The sequence below is a fragment of the Aotus nancymaae genome, unplaced genomic scaffold (assembly GCF_030222135.1).
Source record: "Aotus nancymaae isolate 86718 unplaced genomic scaffold, 86718_ANA_hifiasm-v0.15.2.pri h1tg000012l, whole genome shotgun sequence".
Classification (NCBI taxonomy): Eukaryota; Metazoa; Chordata; class Mammalia; order Primates; family Aotidae; genus Aotus; species Aotus nancymaae.
In genome coordinates this window covers 23,575,563-23,586,815 of record NW_026988423.1, presented here as the reverse complement: position 1 = coordinate 23,586,815, position 11,253 = coordinate 23,575,563, and the positions used below count along the sequence as shown (strand labels likewise).

Sequence of the window (11,253 nt, the reverse complement as noted above, 5' to 3'; positions counted from 1 at the left end):
CAGCACTTTGGGAAGCTGAGGTGGGCAGATCACTTGAGGCCAGGAGTTCGAGACAAGCCTGGTCAATATGGTGAAACCCCATCTCTACTAAAAATAGAAAAAATAGCTGGACATGGTGGCACGTATCTGTAGTCTGAACTACTCTGGAGGCTGACGCAGGAGGTATAGGTTGCAGTGAGCCAAGATCGTGTCACTGTACTCCAGTCTGAGCAATGGAGTGAGTCTCTGTCTCAATCAACAACAACAAAGTTTGCTAGGATTCTACAAACTTTTTTTTTTTTTTTTAGACAGTCTCACTCTGTTGTCCAGGCTGGAGTGCAATGGCATGATCTTGGCTCACTGCAATCTCCAATTCCCAGGTTCATGCAATTCTCTTGCTCAGCCTCCCGAGTAGCTGGAATTACAGGTGCCTGCCACTATGCCCGGCTAATTTTTGTATTTTTAGTATAGATGGGGTTTCACCATGTTGATCAGGCTGGTGTCGAACTCCCGACCTCAGGTGATTCTTCCACCTTGGCCTTCCAAAGTGGGATTACAGGTGTGAGCCACCAAGCCCGCTGGACTCTATGTTTAATTGCAATAAAATATATATATATATTTTTGAGACAGTGTCTCGCTCTGTCACCCAGGCTGGAGCGCAGTGGTGCGATCTGGGCTCACTGCAACCTCTGCCTCCCAGTTTTTTATTTTTTATTTTATTTTACTTTTTTATAGAGATGGGGTTTCACCATATTGGTCAGGCTGGTCTCGAACTCCTGACCTCAGGTGATCCACCCGCCTCGGCCTCCCAAAGTGCTGAGATTACAGACGTGAGCCACCATGCCTGGCCAGTTCAAGTGATTCTTCCGCCTCAGCCTGCCAAGTAGCTGGGACTACAAGTGCACACCACCACGCCCAGCTAATTTTTGTATTTTTTAGTAGAGATGGGGTTTCACCATGTCAGTCAGGATGGTCTCCATCTCTTGACCTCATGATCCGCCTGCCTCGGCCTCCCAAAGTGCTGGGATTACAGGCATGAGCCACCGTGCCGGCCAATTTTTTTTTTTTTGAGATGGAGTTCCGCTCTGTCACCCAGGCTGGAGCACAGTGATTTGATCTTGGCTCACCGCAACCTCTACCTCCCATATTCCTGCCTCAGCCTCTTGAGTGGCTGGGATCACAGGCATCCGCCACCATACGTGGCTGATTTTTGTATTTTTAGTAGAGACAGTATTTTGCCATCTTAGCCAGGCTGGTCTTGAACTGCTGACCTCAGGTGATCCACCTGACTCAGCTTCCAAAAGTGCTGGGATTACAGGCGTGAACCACCATGCCTGGCCAACAGTAATAATTTTAATAATAATTTTTCAGCCAGGCACAGTGGCTCACGTCTGTAATCCCAGCACTTTGGGAGGCCGAGGCAGGCGAATCAAAAGGTCAGTAGTTCAAGACCAGCCTGACCAAAATGGTGAAACCCTGTGTCTACTGAAAATACAAAAATTAGCTGGGCATGGTGGTGTGTGCCTGTAATTCCAGCTACTTGGGTGGCTGAGGGAGGAGAATTGCTTGAACCCAAGAGGCGGAGGTTGCAGGGGTCAGAGATCGTGCCACTGCATTCCAGCCTGGCGATATAGAGCAAGACTCCGTCTCAAAAAATAATAATAATTTTTCTATGCTAATTATACGAATATGTGTTTGAGCTGGGTACCATGGCTCAAGCCTGTAATCCTAGCACTTTGGGAGGCTGAGGTGGGAGGATCTTCAGAGCAAGACCTTATCTCTATTGTTTTATTTTATTTGTTTACTTATTTTTTTGAGACAGAGTCTTACTCTGTCACCCAGGCTAGAGTGCAGTGGCGCAATCATGGCTCAATGCAGCCGCAACCTCTGGGGCTCAAGCAATCCTCCCACCTCAGCAGCTGGGACTACCTGAGCACCTCCATGCCTGGCTAGTTTTTTATTATGATTTTTTTTTGGACGAAGTTTCACTCTTGTTGTCCAGGCTGGAGTGCAACGGGGCGATCTCAGCTCACTGTGACCTTCGCCTCCAAGGTTCAAGCAATTCTCCTCCCTCAGCATCCCGAGTAGCTGGGATTACAGGCATGTGCCACCATGCCCAGATAATTTTGTATTTTTAGTAGAGACGGGGTTTCACCATGTTGGTGAGGCTGGTCTCAAACTCCCAACTTCAGGTAATCTGCCCACCTCGACCTCCCCAAGTGCTGGGATTTTGGGTGTGAGACACTGCGCTCAGCCAATTTTTGATTATTTTTTTGTAGAAATGAGATCTTACTCTGCTGCCCAGGCTGGTCTCAAACTCCTGGACTCCAGCAATCCTCCTGCCTCCGACTCCCAAAGTGCTGCGATTGGAGGCATGAGCCACCGCACATGGACCCTATCTCTAAAAAATATATATATATATATATAATGTGCACAGAACTTGAATTGACATTTCTCCAACGAAAATATACAAATAATCAGCACATGGAGAGATGCATACATCATTAGAAAAATGCAAATCAAAACTACAACGAGATACCACTTCATACTTCATAGGATGGCTATTAGAAAAAACACAGGCTGGGAGTGGTGGCTCACGCCTGTAATTTCAGCACTTTGGGAGGCCAAGGTGGGTGGATCCCTTGAGGTTAGGAGTTCCAGACCAACCTGGCCAACATGGCAAAACCCTGTCTCTGCTAAAAGTACAAAAATGAGCTGGGCATTGTGGTACGCACCTGTGATCCCAGCTACTCAGGAGGCTGAGGCAGAAGAATCCCTCAAACCCAGGAGGCAGAGGTTGCAGTGAGCCGAGATGGCGCCACTGCACTCCAGCCTGAGCAACAGAGCAAGGCTCTGTCTCAAAGAAACAAACAAAAAACAGTGTTGGTGAGGATGTGGAGAAATGGAAACTCTTTATATATTACTGGTGATAATGTAAAATGGTTCAGCCAATGTGGAAAGCAGTATGGCAGAAAAAAATAGAAAAAATTTTAGGCTGGGCACGTGACTCATGCCTATAATCCCAACACTTTGGGAATCTGAGGTGGACGGATCACCTGAGGTCAGGAGTTCAAGACCAACTTGACCAACATGGCGAAACTCTGTCTCTACTAAAAATACAAAAATTAGCCAGGCAAGATGGCACACACCTGTAATCCCAGCTACTTGGGAGGCTGAGGCAGGACAATCACTTGAACCCAAAAGGCAGACGTTGCAGTGAGCCAAGATCACGCCATTGCAGTCCAGCCTAGGTGACAGGAGTGAAACTCCATCTTAAAAAAAAAATTTTAAAAAGAGGAAAAAGAGCTGGGCGCGGTGGCTCACGCCTGTAATCCTAGCACTTTGGGAGGCCGAGGTGGGTGGATCACCTGAGGTCGGGAGTTCAAGACCAGCCTGGCCATCACGGTGAAACCCCATCTTATAAAAAAAAAAAAAAAAAGGAAAAAGAAAAGTTTGTCAGTCCCTCAAAAAATTACACATAGGATCACTGTATGTTTCAGCAATTCTATTTCTGATTATATGCCTAAAATAACTGAAAGCAGAGACTTGAACCAGTATTTGTATACCCATGTTCACAGCAGCATTATTCACAATAGCCAAAGAGTGGAAACAACCCAAGCGCTCATCAACAGATGAATAAACCAAATGTGGGATATCCATACAATGGAATATTATTCAGCCATAAAAAGGAATAAAATGCTGCTAGGTGCAGTGGCTCACACCTGTAATCCCAGCACTTTGGGAAGCCAAAGCATGGATCACTTGAGGCCAAGAGTTCAGACCAGCTTGGCCAACATGGCGAAACCCCATCTCTACGAAAAATACAAAAATTAACCAGGCATGGTGGTGCATGCTTGTAATCCCAGCTACCTCAAATCTTAGCCTTTTTTTGAGGTTCTGTCTCAAAAAAAAAAAAATGAAATTCTGATACATGGTAGGACATGGATGGACCTTGAAGACATCCTTAGTGGAATAAGTCAGACACAATAGGATACATTTTGTACAATACCTCTTATATGAGGTACCTACAGTAGCCCAAATTCATAGTACAATGGTAATTGCCAGAAGCTGAAGGGGATGGTAGTAGAGAGCTATTGTTTAATGGATACAGAGTTTCTATTTGGGATAATGAAAAATTGGGGAATGGACAGCGGTGATAGTTGTACAGTGTCAGTATACTTAATGCCACTGAAATGTCCACTTAAAATCAGTTAAACTAGTGGTACTTTTTTTTTTTTTTTTTGGAGACAGAGTCTTGCTCTGTTGCCCAGGCTTGAGTGCAGTGACATGATCTTAGCTTGGCTCACTGCAACCTCTGCTTCCCAGGCTTAAACGATTCTCGTACCTCAGCCTCCCAAGTAGCTGGGACTACAGGCACCCGCCACCATGCCCAGCTAGTTTTTTGAATTTTAGAGATGGAGTTTCACCATGTTACTCAAGGTGGTCTTGAACTCCTGAGGTCAGGCAATCTGCCTGTCTCCCAAAGTGTTAGGATTACAGCTGTGACTCACTGCATCTGGCCAAAGTAGTACATTTTATGTTATGTATATTTTACCACAATTTTAAAAAATGTGTGGGTGGGCATGGTGGCTCACATCTCTAATCCCAGTGATGGCAGTGGCTGCTGGCATCATGCTGGCTGCAACAGGGAAGTGCAGCTGGGGCTGCACACTCCATGGAGCCAGTAGGAGCCCTTCTGAGTTGGGACAGGAGCTCCCTGTGTCACTGCAGCCACCAAACACAGCTGCAGACCCAGGCCCTCCTGCTCTATGGAGCAGGCAGGAGCCCCGCCCAGGAGGCTACAACTGCCCAAACTGCAGCTGTGGATCATTGCCTCCCTGTGCTCTCTGGGGAGCCTGAAACAGGCAGTATCTGCCTTCCCAGGTGTGGCTGCAGACCTGGGCTTCATGTTCCAGCTTCTGGGTGCAGCTGCAGCTGCCCTCCCAGGTGCAGGACCTGGGCATCTCTGCACCCTCAGGGGCCCCCTGAAGGACACCCCCCATCCCGACCCCCATCCCTGCAGGCTTAGGGATGTCTATTCTCACTGCCTGGCCTCTCTCTGCTCCTAGGACCTGCTCCAATCTTGGAGCAGAGCGGAGTTGGGGCCAAGCCCAGGAGTTGTGAATGGCAGCAGGAGGCAGACAGAGTCCTGGGTGGGTGGGGGTGGGGTCCCCAATAAGGCCCCACTCTCAGGCCAGGGAGGGCCTGAAGGCTGGTGGCTGGGCTGCCAGTCCCACTGACTGGAGTGGGGACTCGTGGTGCCTCTTGTGAGCTTGCCCATGGCTGCCTATGGACCTTCCTCCCCTCTGAGGTCCATAAAAGTCCTGGGCTCAGCCAGAGCAGGGCAGGGGATGTCCAGAGGATGAAGAGGGCAGAGAGACGATGGGACTTGATGACCAGCTGCAGAGAGAGGAGTACCCTTTCTGCTGATAGCAGGAGACTATGGGACAACCAGTTGCAGAGGGAGTACCCTCTCCACTAAGAGCTGAGGAGACGACCTGCTAGCAGAGAGGAGCTACCCTGTCTTCTGAGAGCTTCAGAGACCTGCAGAAATGTTGGAATGACTTGCCTGCAGAGAGGAGCCACCCTCTCTAGGGCTGCTGCTTTCCTAAGAGCTGAACACTCCCGAGCTGTTCTAATTCTAAATAAAACTCTTCTGGTCAAGTGCAGTGACCTGTAATCCCAGCGCTTTGGGAGGCCCAGAGGGGTGGATCACCTTAGGTTGGGAGTTGGAGACCAGCCTGACTAACATGGACAAATCCTGTCTCTACTAAAAATACAAAATTAGCCAAGCGTGGTAGTCCATGCCTGTAATCCCAGCTACTCAGGAGGCTGAGGCAGGAGAATCACTTGAACCCAAGAGGCAGAGGTTGCGGTGAGCTGAGATTGCACCATTGCACTTTAGCCTGGGCAACAAGAGCGAAACTCTGTCTCAAAAAAAAAAAAAAAAAAAAAAACCGGCGGGCGCGGTGGCTCACATCTGTAATCTTAGCGCTCTGGGAGGCCAAGGCGGGCAGATCACTTGAGGTCAGGAGTTCAAGGCTAACTTGCCCAACATGGTGAAACCCTGTCTCTACTAAAAATAAAAATTGGCTGGGCATGGTGGTAGTACCAGATACTTGGGAGACTGAGGCAGGAGAGTTGCTTGAACCCAGGAGATGGAGATTGCAGTGAGCCAAGAATGTGCCACTGCACTCTGGCCTGGGCAACAGAGCGAGACTCTGTTCAAAAAAAAAAATTCTTTACCCTTCACTTGTCTGCATACTTCATTCTTCCTGATGCAAGACAAGAACTCAGGCAGAGGCGCCATGGCCCCAGAGGTTTCCAGCCAGAAAATTCAACACCTCAGAGATCCTGTAACACCAGCACTTTGAGAGGCTGAGGTGAGAGTGTCACTTGAGCCCAGGAGTTTGAGACCAGCCTAGGCAACATAGAGAGATGCCATCTCTACAAAAAAATTTAAAAGTGAGCTGGGTATGGTGGTACACACCTGTATCCCTAGCTACGCAAAAACTTGAGGCAGGAGGATCACTTGAGCCCAGGATTTTGAGGCTGCAGTGAGCTACAATTGAGACACTGCACTTCAGCCTGGGTGTCAGTGACAGAGCAATAGGATTTCACCATGTTGCCCAAGCTGGTCTCCTGGGCTCAAGCGACCCACCCACTTCGGCATCCCAAAGTGCTAGGATTACAGGCATGTGCCACCATGCCTGGTTTTCTTTCTTTTTATTTTTTTCAGAGATGGGGTTTCATTACATTGCCCAGGCTGGAGTATAGTGCCTATTCACAGGCACTGTCACAGCATCCTCCAGCCTTGAACGCCTAGGCTCAAGTGATCCTCCCACCTCAGCCTCCCAAGTAGCTGTGACTATAGCAGTACACCATAACTCATTCTGTGATTCATTTCTGATTGTTTTCACAGAATTGTGGGCACCTTTCCAGCTCTGTCCTCTTCGGGGGCTGGTTCATTCATTTATGCATTTGTTTGTTCACTTATTCAACAAGCATTTATTGAGTATCTACTGTGTCCCAGGCACTGTGGAGCAAAGGTACTATATGCCCTTGGGAGCAAAGCAACTGCTTACAGTCTGATGGGATAGACAACCAAATAATCACACAAACACATGGTTATAAACCATGGTAATGCCATGAAAGACAGGAGAGTGGGTCCTAACCACATGGGAGAAAATGCTGGTCAGAGAAGGCTTCCCTGGAGAAGGGACAGTAAGACAACTATGCAAACTGGAGTGGAGGTGGGTGGGGTGGTCCCAAGATTAATGTGGGCATATGGAATAGTTGTGCAAAGGCCCTGAGGCAAGAGGGAGCCTGGGACACTGGAGGGAACCCGGTAAGAGCTGAGGGACAGTTAGGGGATCAGGCCTGGCCTTGAAGATCTTTACCCTATGCAAAGATCACTGATCCTGGCCGGTCGTGGTGGCTCATGCCTATAATCCTAGCACTTTGGGAGGATGAGGCAGGCAGATTGCCTGAGCTCAGGAGTTTGAGACCAGCCTGGGCAACAAGGTGAAACCTTGTCTCTTCTAAAATACAAAAAAAAAAAAAAAGTTAGGTGGGCATGGCAGTGTACACCTGTAGTACCAGCTACTCAGGAGGCTGAGGCAGGAGAATCGCTTGAACCTGGGAGGCAGAGATTACGGTGAGCTGAGATGGTGCCACTGCACTCCAGCCTGGGTGACAGAACGAAACTCTGTCTCAAAAAAAAAAAATCACCTATCCTTATAAAGAATATGTTGTGACCGGGCGCGGTGGCTCATGCCTGTAATCCTAGCACTTTGGGAGGCTGAGGTGGGTGGGTCACCTGAGGTCAGGAGTTCAAGACAAGCTTGGCCATCAGGGTGAAACCCCATCTTTAAAAAAAAAAAAAAAAAAGAATATATTGTATACTTCAGAGGACAAAAGTGAAGGAAGGTGACCACTCCTGCCCTTTTCCCTCAGTACTAGGCTGTTCTACTCTTGGGCCACTCCAGCCAGCGTTTTCATGTCCGAGAATCCTTTTAGCCTGTTCTTCCCTCCTCAATGTCCTGTCCTTGGGTCTCAGCCTGGTGGCCTCACCTTTGTCTTTTTTTTTTGAGACAGGGTCTCACTGTTGCCCAGGCTGGAGTGCAGTGGTGAAATTTCAGCTCACTGCAACCTCTACCTCCTGGGTTCAAGCAATTCTCATGCCTTAGCCACTAGGATGTAGCTGGGGTTACAGGCACCCACCAGAACACCTGGCTAATTTTTTGTGTGTGTACATTTAGTAGAGACGGGGTTTCAACATGTTGGCCAGGCTGGTCTCTAACTCCTAACCTCAAGCCATCTGACCACCTTGGCCTCCAGAAGTGCTGGGATTATAGGCGTGAGCCACTGTGCCTTTTCCCAGACAGAGCCTCTCCTCTTTTCCCCAGCACCTCCCTTGCTCTGCCTGCCCCCCACCCCCAACCCTCAGGCCTCCACATGGGGCACTAGCCCCAGCTTCTGCCCTGACCCCTACCCCTGGTCGCGTGCCCTACTGTGTGCTGTGGACGGTGCCAAACCCACAGTCCCGGTGTGTCTCCAAGAACTCTGACTCCTGGGTTCTTATCTTATCTGGCCCCTGCCTGCCTCATGGGCAAAGTAACTCTGGGCTGTGGGCCAGGGAGGGGACTGGGAGCACCTGCAGCCTGGACATAGATTCGATAGATTTGAGCCAAGATGGAGACCACTAAAGGGAAACACACGTGGCAGATGTGGCCTCAGCCTTTATTAGAGCGACTTAGTTCACTGAAGGAGGGGGAATTGTTATGGAGGGGTTTGAAGTGATAAAATGGGAGGAAAGTCGATTCTGACAGGAGTGAGGTGAGAGGAATAACAGTATTGGAAGGTGAGGCACTGGGGGCAAGGAGAGGGACAGAGGGAGGAGAGGGTTCTAGGGGAGAGGGGGACAGGAGGAGGTGAGGGCACCAAGGGAGCCACAGGCCTGGGCCTGGGAGTAGGTGGGGTGGGGAGCTGGACGGTTTCCTGGGCTTCCTGCAGAAGCCAGTGCTCCTGGTGGACCTCTTCACTAGCGGGCACCCAGTGCCAGGCTAATGATGAAGCCCAGGACCAGCAGGAACATGGCAACAGAGAGCAGCACTGTGATGACCACCATGCCCCCGGTTCGGGCCATGCCCAGTCCAATGGACTCCATGTTCCTTCCTGTCAGAAGAGGGAGAGGGAGGCCACTGTGGGCAGGAGAAGCCCCCAGCCTGCCCGGGGCTCACAGCCTTGCACTCAGCCAGCCAACAAACCGACCAGCCAGCCAACCAACTAACTAGCTGATGGATCCAAACACCCGTCACATACACATTTATGAAGCATCTCCTATGTCAGCCGCTGAGGAAAAGTTAATAGAACACAGTCCCTACCCACGAGGAACCTTTAGCTGAATGTGCAGTTGTCATGCCAAAGGCTCTATGCTGGGATAGAGGTAAGCAGGGGCCCTGAGGGCACACGGGGAGGCACAGGCAACCCAGACTGGGGATGAGGCGGGAATGATCAGGGAAGGTTTTGTCTGCTGAGACAGGAAAGGGAGGCGGGAATGTTACTTACGAGGGAGTGTGGACATTGGGATCTCTCTGCTGGACTCAGTGGCTGTCCCCTTCTTCACTAGGTAGGAAATGCTTTTGTGGTGGGTTTGGGAGAGAATAGAGAACCCTCAGTGAGTATCTGGGACTTAGAGGAAGAGGGGCTCCAGCCTGGGCCACCTACCTTTGCAACTGTGGCTCGCCTATGTGCACTGCTCCAAGGGAGGCCCAGCTTTCACCCCCTTTTGCTGTGTCCTCACTCTCTCCCCATGTCCACCAGATCTCCCCCACACCAGCTTCTCTTCCTGTACCCCTTTCCCTAGACACTCCAGGCTGGACCCAGTACCTACTAGTATTTGGTTCCTGGCACAAGGTTGGTCACCTGGTATGCACTGAGCCGAGTGACTGTGAAGCCAGCTCCACTGTCCACCACACTCACCAGTTCCCTGCGCCCACGGCACGGAGGCACCACAAAGCTGGACTTCACCACTGGGCAGAAATTGGGAGAGGGGAAGGTTTGGTCAAGTTTCTGGAGGCCCCAAGGAGAAGGGGTAGCTTTTAGAATGTGGGTACCCCAGGAAAGTGTGGACAGGAAGGCATGAATGGGGAAAGGGGCACAGGGGGTGTCCCAGGAAGGGGTCTTTGGGGACTAGAGGGATGCCTTGGGACAGGGTAGCAGACCTTTGCTGTCATTGGCTCTCCGGACCATCAGTGTGGCGTTGCCTCCTGTGAGGTGACAGGGTGGTAAGGCAATCAGCAGGCTCTCGGTTAGCGCCGGGGACAGCAGACCAGAGAGGCTTGAGATGTTGAAGTCTGATGGGAGGCAGGAGGGAGCTCAGGTGGGGATTGACCCCCTCCTGGCCAATAGATCTGTCCTGTCCCATTGGAGCCATCTCCCTTTCCACTCTGCGAAGCCTGGGCAGAATAGCCAAGCCTGTGTCATGTGACCACCAGATGGCAGGCTTGGGCTGCAGAAGCTGCATGCTCTACCAGGCAGTCCCTAGAGCCAGATCCAGGATGCCAGGAGCCGGGCAGCACCCAACCTCACCCCTCCCCACAGCCTCGGATCCTTGCCCACACCCCTCTGCCTCCTAGGTCTGAAGGAGGATCAGGAGTGTGCCCTGGGCCCAGTGTCTGATACCTGATCACTGCCATCACCAGCCCTGGTTCCCAACTATCCAGACCTCCCTTTGAGAGCCCTGGAAGGTACAGTGCTCCCTCTCCAGGGCCCCAGCTCCCTTCCCACCCCTGCCAGAGACGGCAGAGACCTGCAACCCCTGGGGACAGCACCGCCAGCAGAATCAGGATCAAGGGCAAGGTCTGGATGGGCAGCGGGGGTGCCATGCTGGGCTGGGAGCCGGAACAGGTGCTGGCAGGCCGGGGTTCTTGAGGCAAGTGAGGCCCTGCCCCTGGGGTGGCTGATTTTGTCCTGGGGGTGGGAGGGGCTGGAGGGGAATCCAGTCCAACCTGCCCCTTGGGCCCTATAGCCTCAAAAGGGTGGGGGGAGCAGACAGGTTTTTCAGGATGGGGAGCTGGCCCTCAGGCCAGGAGGGGGCCGCCCTGGCTGGATCCTAGTGGCTTAGCCAGCTGCCGAGAGCTGGGTAACTAAGGTGGGGGATAGAAATCACCCCTTCTTTTGGGACTCCTGTGTAAGGCAGTGTTCCTGTGTGCATGAGCATCTGGAACCCAGCCTGTCCTTGGGGGACTGCTCCCCCAATATTGTGGGGGG

General features: G+C 51.2%; 1 protein-coding gene across 1 annotated transcript; it reads right to left on the bottom strand.

Moving 5' to 3' along the window:
* Positions 1 to 9,022: 9,022 nt before the first annotated feature.
* Positions 9,023 to 10,868, bottom strand: UPK2 (uroplakin 2). Its single transcript, XM_012470350.1, has 5 exons — positions 10,793 to 10,868; positions 10,206 to 10,337; positions 9,875 to 10,013; positions 9,550 to 9,620; positions 9,023 to 9,156 (listed from the first exon to the last, which is right to left on the bottom strand). Exons 1-5 carry the CDS (start codon positions 10,866 to 10,868, stop codon positions 9,023 to 9,025), a joined length of 552 nt encoding a protein of 183 aa, XP_012325773.1.
* Between the last annotated feature and the right edge of the window lie 385 nt (positions 10,869 to 11,253).

Coding starts and splice junctions, on each gene's coding strand:
- UPK2 (XM_012470350.1), bottom strand. CDS start 10,868: ATGGCACCCCCGCTGCCCATCCAGACCTTGCCCTTGATCCTGATTCTG. Junction 9,621..9,874: donor GTGCCAGGAACCAAATACTA/GTAGGTACTGGG, acceptor CCACCACAAAAG/CATTTCCTACCTAGTGAAGA. Junction 9,157..9,549: donor CCCAATGTCCACACTCCCTC/GTAAGTAACATT, acceptor CTCTTCTGACAG/GAAGGAACATGGAGTCCATT.